This window comes from Taeniopygia guttata, chromosome 5 (genome assembly GCF_048771995.1).
Source record: "Taeniopygia guttata chromosome 5, bTaeGut7.mat, whole genome shotgun sequence".
NCBI lineage: Eukaryota > Metazoa > Chordata > Aves > Passeriformes > Estrildidae > Taeniopygia > Taeniopygia guttata.
The window spans coordinates 4,598,422-4,617,089 of NC_133030.1; the positions used below are offsets into that span (position 1 = coordinate 4,598,422).

At 42.7% G+C, this 18,668-nt stretch overlaps 1 protein-coding gene across 4 annotated transcripts in view; it reads left to right on the forward strand.

Annotated features, from left to right (window-relative positions):
• The first annotated feature begins 775 nt into the window (after positions 1-775).
• The window catches only part of SYT9 (synaptotagmin 9), a 76,407-nt gene continuing 58,514 nt past the window's right edge, over positions 776-18,668 (forward strand). For all 4 annotated transcript variants that reach the window (XR_012056173.1, XR_012056172.1, XM_030273411.4 and 1 more), the window contains exon 1: positions 776-1,136. Coding sequence is in view for 2 of the 4 variants with exons in the window: in XM_030273411.4 (XP_030129271.2) it covers positions 989-1,136 (148 nt within the window). In the remaining 2 variants the exon portion in view is untranslated. The remainder of the gene's footprint in view (positions 1,137-18,668) is intronic.

An 18,668-nucleotide genomic window follows, 5' to 3' on the forward strand; every position in this document is an offset into this window, starting at 1 on the left:
CGTTATCAGCAGTCTTTAAACAGGAGGCTGAACATCCACACCAGTCTGAACTTCCTGAGCTTACCGTGGCCTTTGATATTTGCCTAAAGTATTATAAAAGGGAGAGAGAGGAAAAAAAAAAAATTAAGTTAAATGGAGCAGCCAGTTCTCAGCTTTTCCCCTCATGACACCCACCAGCCTCCCAGCCTACAAACCCAGAAAGCGAAGCAGCACCTTACGAATCCCTCACTTGTCAGGATAAACATGCCTAATGGCAGACATCTCCTCAGCCCCCACCTCCTCCGGGAAGGCTCTCCTGCCCTCCCCTCCGGCTATGCCTGGCTCTCAGGTGCCCGAGCTTTCTCAGCCGCGCTTTAACTCTTTTTAACCCGGCAATGCCAATCCGCTGAGCGAAGATCGCCGCTCCGCCCGGGCTGCATCTTGTACGCTTTCCCCTCCGGACTGCGAGGGCGCGTTGCGGGCAGCGAGGCGTTCCGGGCGAACGGGCTGAGGGCAGGAGCGGGGCCGCGGCACAAGGGCGCCCGGCCCGGGACGAGCCGCGGGAGGGCCGGGCCTGCCCTGCCCGCCATGGGGAGGCGGGGGACGGGCCGCTGCCCGTCAGGACCCGCGCCCGGCCCCGCGCTCCCTCAGCCTCAGCGCCGCCTCTGAAGTTTCCCCGAGCAGCGTGCGCGGCTCCTGCCCCCGGGGCGGAGAGGGGCGCGGCGGCCGCCGCCCGCTCCCCCGCCGGCAGCGCTGCGCCAGCGCGGCGGGGCGGCCGCGGCGCCGGCGCTGCCCGCCCTCACGTTCAACTGGTGGGACCCCGTGCGGCACCGCGGGGAGCGGCGGGCGGCCCGGCCCGGCCCGGCCCGGCCCGGCTCGGCCCGGCGGGGCGGGCGCCGCCGGCTGAGGAGGATGCGGGCGGCGGCGCGGCGGCCGCAGGCGGGCGGCGGGCAGCGGCGCGGCGCCTGACCGCAGGGCTCCGCTCCGCTCCCGAGGATGCTGCGGGGCGATGCCCGGCGACAGGGAGGACGAGATCTGCCAGAAAGCGCTGCAGCTGCTGGCCGAGCTGTGCTCCGTCGGGGCGGTGGAGAACGAGAACTGCCGCGATTTCATCTACTACCTGCGGGACAGAGCCCGGCCCCGCCTCAGCGACTCAGGTACGGCCGCCGCCCTCGGGGGCGCGGGCACCGGCCACCTCCCTCCGGCCCCGGCCGCGGGAGGAGGGCGAGCTCCCCCGAGCATCCCCGGGCTGCCGCGGGGAGAGAGAGGCCTGCCGGCGCGGCGGGGGCTGCCGCGCTGGGAAGGAGGTGGCGGGGGGATGCTCCGGGGCCGCGGGGCCGGGCGGCTTTGCGGGGGCAGGACGGCGGTCCGGGCTCGGTGTTTTAGCGGCCGGCGCTGGGGGAGATGCGAGCCCACAGCGCTCGCCGAGCCCGCGGCGGGTGCGGCAGCGCGGGGGGCGGGCGCGCAACTTTGCGCGGGCGCTGCCGCCCGGAGCGGCCGGAGCCGCCCTGGCCCCGCCGCCGCCGCTCCGCTGCAGCGCCCGGGGCTGCCCCGCTGCTCCCCCGGGCCCCCGCGGCCGGGGCCAAGCGGCCAGGCGCATCCTGGCTCGGCTTTACTGAACGCGGCACACGCAACTCCCCGGTTCCGTGTGTCACAAGCTAAAAGGAGCGTTCCTCGCTTTCCCCTAGCAGATGTGCGGGCTGCAGGTCTGACAGGATGTACGCGGGGTTGGTTTCTGTGTGTTTGTCAGGGTTATGGCTTCCACATCGTGGCATAGCACTCTTACTTAAAAACTTTGACTTAAGGAAGCTTTCTCATCAGGAAGCTTCGCTCTAGCTGCACAAAAAAAGACAAACTGAAGGTTTGTCTGTGGATGCAAGGGAAGGGCAAATTGCAGTTTAGAGTAGGAGCTTATTAGATTTATTTTTGCATCATCAAGTTGAGGTTGCTCGGTATGGGGAGAAATTTACTGAGTTAAGACAGAAGTTGATAAACGCTTGAAGTACTGGGAAGCCTTGCTTAGATCAACCAGTCATCACAGCAGTTTTCATTGCTTCATTATTCTCTGAAATAAATCAATCCATTTAGCATAGGGCAGTCTAATGACACTCTTTTCTGTAATTTAGTCGCCTGAAGTAACACTCAGAGTGCAACTTCCTGACAAATCCTTGGATATGCTGGAGGCCTGGAGAAAACAAGTAAAACTAAATAAAAAAATATTCAATGGAAGAAAAAGATGTGCTGTTGCAATAAATGAATAAGGAATTTTCCATCATTCACTTTGCTTGCATCCAAAGCTATTTTCAGCCATTCTGGCTTTTCACTACTTAAAATATTCAAATTGGAGTGATTCATGCAATGTTTGATAGGGTTTCTTTAAAAGTAGGCAAATTTAATTGTTTGGTTCATATAGGCAGATTTAATTACTTTGTTCATATAAGCAGTAATTTTAGGACAGACGCCCGTGATTTTCTGTAATTTTAATTTACTGTAGGATCAGTTACGTATTTGTATATCAGGTCATGATTCCAAAGCCATCTGCTTATATCAGTGCTCAGTTTGGATATGAAACTACTTGAAATGCACACGGAGACTTTAACCTCCGCCACTTGGATAACAGCTTTTCAGATTTCTTTCAGAAGCTACCTGCCTTTTTTTTTTTTTTTTCATCAGCCTCAGGCAAAAAGAATACCTGGCATCTGTTTGGGACTGATTTTAAAACATGGTGTGCTCAGTAAAAATTTATCGCCTCTACCTAAAGATGAAAAAAAAAATTAAAAGTGTGTTTGCTTCTACCTGTTTTGCTTGAACTGTTATTACACAACAGCCTTCCGGTGTTGTTGCGAACCTGCTCGATTACACAGAGCAGCAGTCCCTAACCTTCGCCAGCCAATGTGCAACAACACTGAGCAATTTATGCTGCAGGCAGCATCTTCCCACTGGCCTCAAGCTGAGCGTTTTTATTTTTTGCAGCTGCAGCCAGTCTCAGAGGGTCTAGCAGGCAACTTGTTACCTGTAAACCCTGACTTGGACAATAGTTCTGTGAGGTAGTCATGTCAGGAATTTGTTCATTTACCTAATCTCGTATTTCTTTGATTAAAATGTATTTCTTATCCTAGTATGGCTGCCCACGTGGTTTGTTTAGCTGGTCTTTAGCTGTGGTGCTGTGGGCTGTAAGAAGACGGTGCACATGACTTCCAAAATGAAGCAATACATAGTGAGAGGGCAGTAAATACACTGACCAAACCCAGCTTGCTGTGTGTAGTGAGTTTCATTGACTTAACAAGGGCAAAATAGCCTTAAAAAGCCCTGACGGCTGATCCGTCCCCTTTGCAGCCACTAGAGGCCCGAACAGGGATTTGGAGAAAAGTGGTGCTGAAGGACAGCGTCTCCTTACCAGAACTGGGCGAAAGATGGAGCTGTCCTTATCCAGCTTTCTGCCTCCCGAGGTGCGAAGGTGATATGCTTTAGTCAGACTGAGTACGTGGCTCTTAGGCCACCCAAAACAGCAATCTAAAAAGCATCAGAGTGGAGAAAAGTGCATGAATAAATATCTGATGAGGTACATGACCAGGTATGGTGCAGGAATTAGTGCATGGGGACACACTTTGAAAAGTGTTTCTGAAATGAAGTCTTGCCTAAAGCCCAGTGACATGGTGGGTACAGATAATTCTGTACAGATAATTCTTGCAGCCCCTTTGGTGTCGGAATCTGTGGTACTGATGATTCTGAGATTGTAGAAAGTCTCTGTCTTTCAGCCCCGCTGCCAAAGCAGAAGCCATAATTCGTCTGTGCTGGTTCCAAGGTTGTTTATTCTGTTTATCTCTAACATGTTCTGCTGCCCTGCCGCAGCTCTGTCCTGCAGGGCAGCGTGTGGGGCTCTGCCCTCAGTGGGATGTTACAAACATTAAATACCACAAACTACCTGTGCTGGATTTACAATAACGTGCCAATATCTGTCACCTACGTTGGACAGTGTGTCCCCAGCCTAAACCAACAGAAAAATGCCAACACCGCAGTGACACATGGAGGGCATGAAGAAGGAGAAAAAGGACAAGACACACCCAATTTCCTCCATCTTGTCCCCTTTGGACCCCTAATCTAGAATCCTAAAATTTTACTTTTGCACCCGTGCCACACCTAATTATTACTCATATCAAACACTCAGAGCTGGTAATTAATCCTGTAAGATTGAAAACTCTTTTCCATGGACAGAGATCACAGACAGTGTCTCTGGGGGCTCTGTCCAGGGGGGTTCCTGACCCCTGCCAGGGTCCCAGACCTGCCAGGGCAGCCAGAGGGATGCCCTGGACTCTCACAAGTTGGATGAAGTCATTGATGGATGCTGGCTCTGTCCCCTGTCAGGACCTGTTAGAGAAAGCCAGCCCTGACTGGGGGAGGAAGGGAGCTGAGCCTGGTGCCAGTGTTTGTGGCCAGGCTCAGCCTCCCGGTGCTCTCAGCCCCAGCACGGAGCAGCAGCTCCCTGGAGATCCACTCCTCTCTTGCCTGACATCGGATGCACTTGGCTGTGTGACTCGGGCTAGGAGGGGACTGCCTGCTCGTGGTGTGTGCCACATCTTTATTTGTCAGTTTTTCAGTATATTTCAGCGGTTTTCCCCTGTTGTGGGGAGTGCTGCACGTGCTTTGAGCACACGAGTTTAAGGGCTAATGAGATCTGAGTTTAACATGCTGGTCCACTGGATTTCAAGGGTGGCACGGGTGAGTCAGATTTTAAAGCTTTTCAGAAAAATAAAAATGCAAATTAGGCATTTAGTGAAAAATCTTCAATTAGTTCAATAAGAGTTATATGTCAGAACAACCTTGAAAATCCCCAAAAGGCATCCTTAAGCTGACTCGTTTTCTGTTCCATTGTAAAATGTCAATAATACTTCTCTATCACTGAAAGGCTTTGTGAGGGTAAATTGCGAAATCTGAACACATCCAGTATGTAATACATTCATAAAGGAGAGTCAGATGGACCTCTCAGACATATTCAGGTAAAAATAGTGTTTGTCTTATGGGCATTTGAAAACAAGCACTCAAGATCATGGATTATCACCCCATGATACATGATAAAGCAAATATTGTAGGGCAGGAAGAGCAGAAGAATTCCTTCTATGTGTAAAAAAAGGAAAATCCAGTAAACCAAAACTACAACAAAATCATGAAAGCACATAATCTTGATAGAGAGACTGACCATTAAAAGAAGAATTAATTCAAAAAAGCTGCTTATGAAATAAGGATTCTAACAACAGTCCAGACCACTAATCATAGTGAATTTTTCATTTATTTTGTAGTGGAAAAATGAATATAAATAAAAAGTAAACTTTACTGTTTCTTTGGATTGCACATCTTGAGGATGAGCCATCAAGGTCTTATAATATTCTTAATTATGTTCTTTAAAATTGGCTAATAGATGCTGAAACAGAATACATGATGAATACTTTGGGCATAGCAATGGCCATTAGGCATAAAGTGTTTTACAGGTCATAAGTATGAGATCAATATTTCACAGTGACAGAAAGACAAATTTTAGCACTTGATGGAGGTAAAGATAGTTGACAGTGAAGAAATTAAAAAATTTGGGAGTGGAAATGCAATGGATATTGAAGACAAAATGTATGAGAAACTGCAGTTATGGTCTTGCAGTAGAATTTAAGCATTTTATGAATCAGTACTTTACTTTTTAATGTCTATTTTCAGCTTCAGGAGAGAGAAAAGCACAAAGAAACAGAAAGCCAAAGAGGCATAACCATGGCCTGCCAGCCCTGTGGTGGAATGTGAGAGCCAAGGTTTTCTGTGGAGAGTTTTGTTCCAGTAGAATGCTCATTCCCTAGAAAGCTAATACTTGCAATTAAATTGTACCTCAAAAAGCTTCATTTTAATTCAGAACTAAGTCTAAAAACATGTCTTCAGAAAGTAGTTAGATTCCTCTAAAAGGTATTTTAAAATCTTTATACCTTAAATTACTTCCTGATTTATTCCCACCTCAACCCCAACTCTTCCAGGAGCATATCAAGCTGTAGAGTTTCATCAAGATGCTAAGTACATCTAGATTTATCTAGATAAATTCAAAAAGCATTTGCAAGTTTTAAAGAGATGAAAAACATTTGAGTGGGTGAAATAAATTCCAGTATGTTTTTTAATTTTATTTTCCTCACTGTGAGCCGTTGCTCTCCATACTTTTTATTTTTCTTTTCCTGATAATATTCAATTTGTCCTTCTAGTGCAAGACATTGTAGGATAGAGGACAAGTGTAAATCATATTTCCTCTCTAAAGGTCAAATGAATGAACACTGTTAGGCCCAAGTTCCTTTGGGCTTTAAGAACCAAAGTGCTCTTTCAAGAGTTGAAAAAAATACAGCCATGTTGTGTATTTTAGACTAAAAATAGGTATTTATTTTCTCTTTTGAAAAGTCAGGAACAAGTTTGAAGAAGGTAAAAACAATTACTTCCTGTTGCTTGAATTCCAAAATGCTCTGCTAGTTTAATTCCCTCTAAACAAAGGGGCTCTCAGAGACTTTCCTGTCATACTGGAGGTTTTTAATATTGTTTTTCTCTTTTGTAATCCATTTTAAAGAGACAGCTAAATTTTGAAACAAATTGTAGAAAAGAGCAAATCATGTTTAAAGTAAAGGGACTACCTCTGCACTTAACGGCTTGAAACTATAATTAAGGTAAATAAATTTAAATAAAAGTAAGTATTTTAATTTATTATAACCACATATAACATTTTCCTGGAATGCATTTTTGTTCCTTTAGCAGCCAACCTAAAGAATTATAGGTGTTTAAGTTATGACTTACTCTTCAGAACCAGAGAAAAGGACGACTACAAAGATTTTCCTCATGATAAAACTGAGCTTTGATCAAGCTGGAATGCAGTCATGTTAAATACTCTTCAGATATGAAAGAGCCTGCTCTTCTGAGATCACTTTGTATTTTCCAGACATGCAGAGCAGCTGCACTTTAGCTGGAGAAGCCAAACAGGAGGAGGTTTTCTGTAGTCCCTGTGACCAAACCTCACTGCACTGCTGTCCCATGGCTGCTCCTGGACACTGTGGGGAACAGAAATGTTTCAAATCTAGGATAAAAAGGCAAGAGGAAGGTGGCTTCCAGCCCTTCTTGGCCTCTGCATCCAGATTCAGTACAGGTGTGGAAAGCAGGGGCTTCAATTTCCATTTTGGTTTCAGTCTTCACTTATATGGTGTGAGAATCCCGGGCTTCCCTCTGGCCGCCCTGGCAGGTCTGGGACCCTGGCAGGGGTCAGAACCCCCCTGGACAGAGCCCCCAGAGACACTGTCTGTGATCTCTGTCCATGGAAAAGAGTTTTCAATCTTACAGGATGAATTACAAGCTCTGAGTGTTTGATATAAGTAATAATTAAGTGTGGCACGGGTGCAAAAGTAAAATTTTAGGATTCTAGATTAGGGTCCAAAGGGGACAAGATGGAGGAAATTGGGTGTGTCTTGTCCTTTTTCTCCTTCTTCATGCCCTCCATGTTTCACTGCAGTGTTGGCATTTTTCTGTTGGCTCAGGCTGGGGACACACTGTCCAACGTAGGTGACAGATATTGGCACGTTATTGTAAATCCAGCACAGGTAGTTTCTGGTATTTAATGTTTGTAACATCCCACTGAGGGCAGAGCCCCACACGCTGCCCTGCAGGACAGAGCTGCGGCAGGGCAGCAGAACATGTTAGAGATAAACAGAATAAACAACCTTGAAACCAGCACAGACCAATTATGGCTTCTTCTTTGGCAACGGGGCAGAAAGACAGAATTTTTTTGCAATTTCGGAATCATCAATACCACAGATTCTGACAATATGGGGATTTCACCAAATGTTTATGGTCTGCCCTTATACCCTGAAGCTACAACAGTGTGTTAAACAGACTGATGCCAACTACACCTCTTTGTATTTAACAGGAAAAAATGTTTTTACTCAAATGTGACACATATATTCAAATAATACTTATTTCCTGGAGTCATTGCAAGCCCATTTGTGAATTAATGCTACAAGTTAGAATAACATGCTAACTGAATCAGAAATCAGTTATCTCTACAGCCACACAGTTTATGCAAGTCTCTTCCAAGTGTGCAGTGAGCATTAAGGAAAACGAGTTATTTTCAACTGCAAGTAACAAAAATATATATCATTGAAAACAGCCTGAAGAGTAATGACCTTGGAAAACTAGGATGCCTAGACAGCATACAGTCTTACACCTTAATTCCTGGTTAAGTGCCAGTTTTGCTGATGAAGAGCAATAGGTTAATTTAGCCCTTGTACATGCAAACTGGTTTTGCCACTAAATCTTGATCACTGCATTTGTCACACCTCCTGTTTCAGTGGGTTTGTGCATTCCTTCTAGATGGGCGGAGAGGGGAAATGATTTTCTAATTATGCTTTCTTTAGAGTTACCCAAAATCTTTGTGCAGGCCACAGTTTACATTTGTCACCAAAAGCTCTCATTGCTTAAGCAGAGGTGTTGCTGTAACAGATTTATGGGTTATTAATGCCTAAAAAACCCACGAAGTTGTGTTACAATAATGACATTTTAGGAATTTTATTATGGTAAAATACTGAATTGTTAGGTATTTCTGTGACCTACACATTTAGTGACCCAACTCAAATTATCAGCCACATGTTGCCCCAGATATTTTTCTGGAAAATTCCTTTCCAAACTAATTTGTGTGAGTTTAATTACACTGACAATTCAGAGACCTAGAAATGTAAGTCCAAAATTATTGCTGTCATAACAGCAGATCTGCTTAAACTCAGTCTCGAGGCTGTGCAGCTCTGTACTAGCTTTGATGTGCAATATGTAGAGGCTGAGCACAAACTGCAATTTATGTATTTTTGTTTAAAGCCACATTTCTAGGGTTCAGCTCTTCCCCCACTGAAAATAATGATCATTGTTGATGTAGTGCAAAGCTGTACTTAAGAACATTGCACTGTACATTTTTCACTATATTTTTTCATTCATTTAAGCTCTTCTGTGGCTTTATTTAGACCAAAGAGATAAAGAGAGATTATTTTGACCTAAAGCTTTATGTCTCTTTCATATTGCTTACAAAATTTTAGTCCAAGGGATAAAAATTTAGAATAATTAATTACAGATGCTGTCAGTTGCAACTGCAGTTTTTGAAGTTCATCATTTTACAAGATCAATCTTTTTTGCATGCTTTGTAGTACTGTTAAGTAGAAAGTATTTGATCCATTTATTTGGAGAGTGCAGAAACAGTGTTGTGTATAACAGGTGGTGGTTTGCACATTTCTTACATTTGCTGCTGTGGTCACGCTGGGTATTATTGCGTGGCTTAAGCTGCTCAAGATGTTCAGCTGCCTCTCTTTTTTTGGATTTAGGCATTGAGATCAGCTTGGCTTCCTTTGGCTGGCATGTACACTGCAGGATTTGGTCCTGTGCATCTCCCAAAGTTAGCTGGAATTCAGAAATGCAGGAGATGCAGTCAAAACTGACATGTGTGCGTGTATGTTTTAAGCTAATTTACGGTTGATGTGTGTCTACCAAAGCTAAATGTTGCAAGAGTCTATAATCTGTCAGAAAAAGCTTTCAGATTATTGCTGTAAATCCACCGTGATAACAAAAAAACCAAAACCAAACCAAACCAAATCAAAAACAAACAAACAAACAAAAACCCAAAAAACCAACCAAACAAAAAAAGCAAACCAAAAGGCACTAATGATTTTGGAGTTAAAACTTTCAAAGGGCTTTTTCAGAAACATTCCAAATTTCATTTTAAAATAAGAATAGCGAGAATTTGAAATAGGATAATTCCTGCCAGGATACTTTCTCACTTTCTTTTTGTTCCTGCTGAGTTTCACATGCACATAAAAAGAAAGCCTTTCTGACTTCCCCTGGATGTAAGTTTCTTCAGTTCATTACATGTCCATCAGGGAGTTTGTTTAGAACAACCTAATTCTATTTTACAGTCTGTGAATCTCCCCAAATGCTTCCTTTCCTCCTGTGATGGACCTTTCTTGTGTGTATACAAACCACTTAATATTTATCTTTTGAAAATTTGTTCTGGTAAACCAGTCTTCATCATTCCATCCAGGTTACTTGTGCCTGGCTTCTCCATCCCTTTTATAAATCATGTGTGTATATACACCAGTGTTTGCCCATCGGGGTGTTCCCACTCCTTTTCTCAAGCAGCATCTCATTTTATTTACTGCCCTAATTTTAATCTCTTCAGTTCATCTCTGTTTTAGCTGCCTGAGTTCAGCAATATAGCTTGCTTTTCTTCTCACATTTAGTGAAATTTCAGAATGCAGTGAGACTTTCAGTAGCTGTGTAATCAGTCAGTACATAAAGTTGGATCCATGTTACACACTTGTCTCACTGGGTATCTGTCTGTAGCTATATAAAATTCCTTCAGAGCTCCCTTTTAAAACTTTCTGCTTCTTTTGTTGTTTGCAAGAGGTTCATGGCTGTGGAGTTCATGGTTTCACCAGTACAGATTAAGACATTCCAAAAGCGGTTTCTCACATCTTTCCAATTTTATAAATAATTGCAACTTGTAATTCTGTACAAATTACCCTACTATTACAGAAAGGAATGTACAATGCAAATTAGAAATGATCAATGAGACCAACAGTCTTATGATCTTCTGCTTCCATCTGTAGCAGATGTTTTATCCATTTGAAAGAGGAGTTTATTTTTTTTTCCCCTAGATAAGTGAAATGGATAAGATTAATGCCTAGTTATTCCATCTCTTTTTGGGAAGCCTACCCTAAATAGGCTGATCTCAAGTGTTCATTATGCTAAGTTCTCTCTGCACAGCAGAAAGGAAAAGAGAGTTTCCTGAGCCTGGCTGCAGGGAAATGCAGCAGGTATTGAGTTGCTCTCACTGAGTGCCCTCCTGTTCCCCTAGTAGGGCTGATGTAGGATATGTGTAGCAATGGCATTACCTGCTGTAAAGAGATTTTAGGTCCATTAGCAACTAAGTACAAGAGAAAACAGATCTGCTGTTGCTTCAAAAATAGATAAAGTTCTAAAGAGAAAATTCTCTTATCAGTACATTTCTGGTTTTTTTAAGCTGTACTAATTTACTTGGGGTAATACAACACACAAATCTAAACCAGTTGCTCAAATTTTGTTTTCTTCGGTGATTGTGTACTCTCCTGCAGTAGATCATGCATCAAGAAAGGGTATTATTTCTCCAGATGCCACTAAGGCATCCATGATAACAAAAGGAAACGTTTCTTCCTTTTTCTTTTCATTTTAAGTTGACAAACGCTGAAGATGACTAGTGAGTTAAAAAACAAGCAGAGGTGAAAAATTAGGCTTAGCAGATAAACACAAGGTGAGGGGCTGGCCCAGTTGTGTCCATTTGTTATGTTTGTTCTAAGTTCAGGGGTGTTTCACAAACAAAGAGTGCTGAAAGCTCGAGGCGCAGCAGGCACGAGTGTGGTGTCTGTCACCTGTTCTGCTCAGGACATGGACCTGAGGAGCAGAACAGGCAGCCAGACCTCTGAAAAGAGGGATAAAACTCATATTCCTAAGGGACCAAAGAGCACCAAGCAGACTTGCTGTCACCTGGAAATTAGAGTTAGCAGAGTTGAAGCCTAGGGTTCTGAGGACCTGCCTGTGGGGATATAGTGGACAGGAAAGGTTGTGGATATACTTTGTTACACCTCTATTGTAAAAATTTATATTTCTGGTTCATATTACACTATAACTTGTCTTTTTTGTCCTGATTTTTGAATCCTTTTGAGCTTCTTTGAGAAGTTTGATGTAGGAAAAAATAGATAAAGCAGACCTGTCCAAATTCTTTGTCTGTCTTGGGGGTCCTATCACTGGTTTGTTCGTTCACTGGTGGGTTTTTTGTGGGTTCAGTAGCTTTCAAAGCCAGCCTGAGAAATCAGGATTTGATGCTGACATTTGGGCTGTGTCTAATCAGTAAACAGAAAGCTTGGCCATTGTTGCTTCCCTTATTCTGGAAAAGCTGTCACCTTGACTCTTCCCTGTGCAGCAGCATCACTGTTCCTGCCAGCTTCTCTTAGCTGCAGAAGGTGAAACATTTTTATATCTGCTCTCATTCTCAAGTTAATGTCTTGTTCCTGCCTACCTTATTCGTTCTGTACCTGTCTCTTGTTCTGTTGTCATTGTGTTATAAAGAGCAAATTGACTAGTCAAGATGATTTCTTTCCTGCTGCTGCTAGGAGCCAGAGATGATAAAATAGCTAAAAGCAGTTCCCAAAATAGCAGTGCACAGGTATAGGTTTGCCAGAGCGATTGGATGGTGATTACTCTATAGGTCCTTCTGTAGTGTTACAACTCAGACCCAGCACTGTGAACAAATACTGCTCTTGCTTACTTTGATGGATTTTTCTTCATTTCTTTCTCCTTTTCTTGGGAGCTGGAAACCAGAACAGACCTTAATAGCAACAAGACCAGCAGCATTTTCAGCCAGTTCAACTTTTCTTTCCTTCCCAGATTAGGGGGAAGCAGTTTTTCACCTTCAGGAAGATCCAAAATTCAGTCTCGGGATTCGCTTCTTATCCTGAAGGCTTGGCGCACTGAGAGATGAAGAAGTAATTTTGTTAAAATGGAAGGTTTGGGATTTAACATTTTTGGTCGTTTGGCAGTTTTACTCCCTTTTTTCTGTACCCCTCTCTGTGTGGAAGATTTACAGTGGTAGTTGTTGCCATGGCACTAAGCAGGACAAAGTGTCTACTCCCGTCTCAAAACCGGATGTTTACATCCGTATCGCGAAAAATTATCCTTTTTGACAACTCGGGGTTGTTTACACAGAATTAACACACCACTCCTCTTCTTCCAAAATGAAGAGAGGCTCTTCAGGTCCTTCCCTGTGTGTCAAGACAAATGTGAGCTTCAGCAGTGCTGGAAAAGCCTCAGAATTAGCTCTGTCCTTCCACTCCCTCGTTAGCTGTTCAAATGAACAACCGCTTCACGCCCTGCCGAGCAGCTGATTGGCCTTGGAGGGAAGAAGCATCTGAAGCAGTATTAATGTTTCATTCAAAATCATGAGAGCCAGGGAGGAGGGGAATTAGGGAATTCAAAACCCCAAATCAGTATACTGCCTTTTATTGCGCCAGGTCCTGTTCTCTTGAGCAGCATCCCAAATTTTTTCTCCCACACTGGATTTCCTCTCAGGATGGTCTTGCTGCCTTTGTGAGGTGTTTTTGCCAAGGATAAATTTAACAGCTCTCTTCCCTTTGCTTTTCTTTCTCCATTGTCTGCTTCTTCTCCCCAGCCCTGTTGACAATATCTGCTATGACATATGCTGTACAGGAGATGGAGAGACAGAGGAACTGTGCAGTCCCTCCATCCTCTTCCCTTTTCTATTCTCAAGTCTTCACTGCTGCATTAAGGCCGGTGAAAATCCCTTTTTATTTTGTCACCAAGCAAAGCAGATCATAAAGCTGAAAAATTAGTGCCTTACAATGCTTTCTCAAAGATATGGGAGCAAACTGGATGTGATAAAACAATCAGTAAAGGAGTGTAGTGGAGTGCATGACAGCAAGAACAGCCAGCTGCATCTGGGAAATATGTAAGTCCTTGGACTCCAGCAGTAGCAAACTTCCCAAGCTGTAAAAGAGGAGCAATTCTTTCTCTTTTGTGGCAGTCCCAGTGGTTTGAAACATAGTTTGCAACTAATAATTGCAATCATAGAGTCATTGGCATTAAAAGAAACACCTCACAGTGGGTATTCACATAAGATCTTGGATTCCTTGTACGTAGTATAGCACGTGCTGGGGTTGTTAAATTTGCAGATGTTGCTAATAAATAAAAATAGTTTTATTAGGACAAGAATAGAAAAAACATTAGATACAGAGGTGTTGCATAACCAGCCTTCATGAGCAGGGAAGCTTCCCTTCTGCAGCATTTCAAGAAGTACTGCTCCCAGTAAATGACAGCAGATAGATCCTAAATCCCTAGGTCATCCTGAGATAAATATTAGAACTGCTGTTTTCAAAAACCCAAATGTTGCTTTTTCTTGTACCTGTTAGCCTCTGGGAAAAAAATAAGGGGAAAAAGCAGGCTTTGAGAGAGTATTTCCTGACTCAGCAGTTGAATGGAAGGGATGATGCTGACGCACTTGGTTCAAGGTAATGGAAGGACTTCACCCCAGCTGAGGAGGACTATGAACACACAAAACAGCACAGGAGGTGCCTGCCTGTAAATCCTGCTGACCAAATATTACTCAACAATCTGTTAATACAAATGTGTTTGCCTCAGGGATGTTTTTTAGAGACAGGAGTCATGTTTTAGCTGGCTGCCATACATTACTAGTTGGGGACTGTGAAAACTAAGGCTGTTTTTTGCATAGTGAACTTGAGATGTGATCTTGTAGAAATTTGTCAGTTCTGGTTTTCCCTACCCTTTCAGCTGCTTTTTCAGTAGTGATATACAGTAAAAATTCCATCTAATGCTGTGTCTGTAATCAGCAGAGAAAGCAGGGCATGTCTCAAGTGTGATGTCAGTAAAGCATTGAGCAGAAAACAGCCTAAAAAGCAGCCAAGAGAAAACTGTGGGCCCAAGGATTTAGGTGGAAAGTAGCCAGCCTGAATATGGCTCACTCTATTTTCATAGCAAACACAAAATAAGAGCCTGGGCTTTGCTGGGGCCTCTCAGCACTTTACTCTTATAAATAATAAACAGAATACATTTTTCTCCTGTGTGGGTTAGCAAATAGAAATGTGCCTCTCTTATCAGCAAGGAAGCCATAATTGAGAGGCAGTGATTTTGTGGAATACACATTCAAATGGGACTAAATAAAAGCATGAGGAGGATTTCAAAATTTCTATTTCTATGCTAGGTTTCATATGTTTAGCTATAGAATTTATTCATGATACCTTTTTGCAAGCTTGGATTTACATTCTCAGACTCAAATCATGCCACTCACTGCAGCCTGTATCTGACACAGCAACAACTCTTAACAGGGTAACTTTAGGTAATCTTTTGCATATCCCAGCATTTTGCTGTTTACTGCCCCATTTTCAGCATAATTTCAGAGTTTTGAGCGTTTGCTTTCATGGCCTGGCTTGGATTACAAATACACATCTTGGTGTGATACCACTTGAGACTGAAACTGAAAGGAATATGGTCATGGTAATCCTGTTCACTTTTGTAGCAGAAACACAGAAGAAAACATATTTTTCTTGGAGAGGGGGCACGTTTCTAATATGCCCCATTTCCAGCTTGTGTCCCCCTCCCATTTGGGATTAAAGACTGTATTTTTACTGGCTCTATCTACTTGTTCTTAAGGTTATCTATTTATTCATTTCAGTATGCCTCAATGTATGTTGTGCTCATGTTTAGGAAACTTACAGAATTAATTGCCCACCCCTTACGTGAAAGTTCTCCAGAGAAATTACAGTGGGTAACTCTACTCAACAACCCACTAACAGCACAACTTTTACAAGTCTGGAAGTTTGGAACATGCTGTTCTTGGAAGTGCTTGGAAGGGCCCTTTTCCCTTCTTCTTTTTTGTCAGTTTTTTTCGTAATGAACGTAATGTTATGCCTACAAGTGAAAAGTTTTCTATTTTCTTAGCATTCACAATTTAGTAATTCAAAAAATTATTTCTTTTTTTCCCTACAATCATCTGAGTCTACCCAATGGTGGGAATTGTTTTGATTTTAAGGGCATAGGATCACAGGGACTTCCTGAGAAAAGGATGTATACAAGCACCTGAGTCTAAAGAAAATATTTAAAGTACTTTTCATGTAATTCAGTTTTAGGTATTTTTTCCCTAATATAATGCATTTTATTTTCTTCTTTCAACCTCATTTCTTTATTTATTTTGAGGGGCCATGTGGAACCAGGATAAGAAGTAGATATTGGTGGGTGCCGTATCTACCTCTTTTGGATGACAAAGGAAAAAGAACCAAGTTCTCAAAAATTATCCTAAAGTCATTCCACTGAAGTGGCTGAAAAGTTAGCAAACCCAATCAGTATATTCCAGCTAGCAAGAAAAGTGGGATGTAGCTGTCTCTGCAGAAATGAGAACCCCCATTACTATTTTAGAGAGCAGAAGATGAAAAAACTGTGGCTATAAATTTGCCATCCATTGTATTTGTTTTTCCCTTAGAAGTAGCAAAACTTTTTAAGTTCTTCAAAGCCAAGGAAAACCCCAGATTTGAGAGCAAGTCTTGGAGGAGGAGAGAAGACATGAAAGCTCAGTGTTTGAACACTGCTCTCTGAAGTATCCCTCAGCAGTGGTGTTCTGGTTTTTAGGAACAAGGGGCTGACACCAACATCTCCTTCACACTCCTTGTAATTCTGGGAGGGAGATGAGGAGAGCAGTGGTTCCCCCCTTGGAATAGGCCCAAGGATGAGCAGTCAATAGTCTGCAAGAAGAAGGCTTCAAGGCTGATGGTCCCTTCTCTACATCCCATTTGTTTGTGTGCCACCTGGAGAGGTTGGTGCTTGCATCATGTGGAAAGTGTATTGCTGATTATAATTGAACTCATCTTAAAAAATACTGTGCCGTACCCCGTGATTATAATTTCTCTCTCTGCTAAGGTTGTTTATCTTCCTCTTTCTCGTTTATTGCTTGAGTGAAGCTAGCACATTTAAAATTCTGTTTCAGAAGAAGTGGGATACTCTGCAACTGGTGGTATTTCACTGCAGAATAACCCCCAGAGGAATTTGTAATCCCCTGGCGCTATCATCCAATAGTGAGCCAAATTGAATAAAGAGCTCGGTGCTATGAATTCAGCCTCATACTCAGCCTCCTTCTGCATGGGTAGCATTGCTTAGAAATTAATGAATTATTACTCTGCATTTATGCTATCAATGGCATCCAGAGGCTAGCCTAAACACTCTGGAGCAGCTGGCAGCAGCAGCAATATATGTACATGCAGATATTTTGTTCTCCCTCTATAAGTATGTACTGTAGACTATCTTTTAAAGGAGCTGTTAGTGCTTTATGTTCCCCATAGCTAGATACAAGCAGACAGTACATCCTGGACATCACTCAAAGATGCACAATGACACATAGTTTGCTATTAATGTTTACAGGATTTGGAATGTGGTAATTGATTTTGGCACTGAAAGTGCAGTCTGGTAAATTGCTTGTCACCCTTGTTTCATCCCCGTTCTCATTGAGAATCTCATATGCAATTAGCCATAATTGCTATACTGTATTTATTCTGAAGCACACAGCACATTGCTGGTTTGCTGTTTGGTTCTCAAAAATGGTGAGTTAATTGCTTACAAAAAAACAACTCGAAATAAGGGGACCTTTGTGGTGGGGGATTTTTCTTCAGAGTAGAAAATTATGGAGATTTTAATATCACCCATGTTCCAAACTCATGGCCCTCCTGTGCCTGAAATCTCCCTGGCCTCAGGGATGGAAACTTGTGCATAAAGGCATGAAAAGTCAATCTCCATTACCAAACTGTGGGACACAGCAAGAGGGGCTGGATCCACTGCACACCAGGACTGAAGTGAAAAAGTTCTTGTGCTTTCTGTAAGACAGAGCAATTCCTTCTGCATGTGGAACTGGGCAGGAATCCGTTAAAGGAATGTATTTGCTCCACATCCTCTAGGTCACAAGGTATAAGCAGCACTGAATGGCTCACATTAATTCCTCTGCCAGTTTATCCTGGCAATATTTTCTATTTAAACAGCCAAGGCTCCAGAATTAGCATGGGCTGTCGTCTAGAAACCTCAATAAAACGAAGAGCTTTGCCAAGAAATAGTCTAGGACAGGCAAAAAAAGAAAAAAAAAAAAAAAAAAAAAAAAAGCCCTTCTCACAGATCAACAGCAGGAATCTGCAAAATTTTCCTTCCCAGGAATGAAGAGCTGTATTTTCTCCTGCTGTCATGCAGGGGTTGGATGCTGGAGGACAGATCTGGTTCTCAAGTTTAGGATGAGGGTACCTGCTTTTTTCATGTGGTAGTGGATTGGTCAAGGAAGACCTAATCAGAAATTTCATTGCTATCCTTGCTGAAGCAGAACTCTTCAGTTCCTCATGCTAAGAAACTAGATATTCTATTTTTTTTCTGGAGAAAATAATTTCAGGAGGTAAGATACAGATCGAGCTAAATTAACTTGATTAAAGAAAATGCAGATGCAGCTGAATACATTTTCTAGTAGTGAGTGTAGATGCTACTTGCTGCAAGCACAAAATATCTTCAAGAGTCTGGATTTGACAAATTGTGGCAATAATTGTACATCTAAAACATTGAAAATATCTTCTATCAGAAGGCTGGATGAAAAAAGGATTTTTTTTTTTAACTCTTGCAAATTAAAAAAAACAAGCCTTAAGACCATGAACTGATTTCGAGGATATTCAAACTAGTTTAGATCTTACTTTTAATCCAGTTAATTATTTTTCTAGTCTCCATTCAATTAATTATCAGATTAAGGTTCTTATGTAATATGCAAAATGGTCTTTTGATAATAAAAGATTATAAAAGAAATGCTGCAGAGTTTGCTTCAGAAGAAAGCACAGGAAGATTGAAATCTGCAGAATTCCAACTTGAAAGAGGCTATTAACTTTGCTAGCAATTGCATGTACCATTAAAATTACATGTTCCACAAGAAAATGGTGTGCATCACTTGGGGCATGGAAGACAACTGCAAATCTTTACTGCAGGAATCATTAAAGATTGTACATAAATACCATTCCTTGGATTTTCTGCTTAGATCTTCCGGAACTGCTACATTTATCAAAACCTCTATTTCTTTTTTT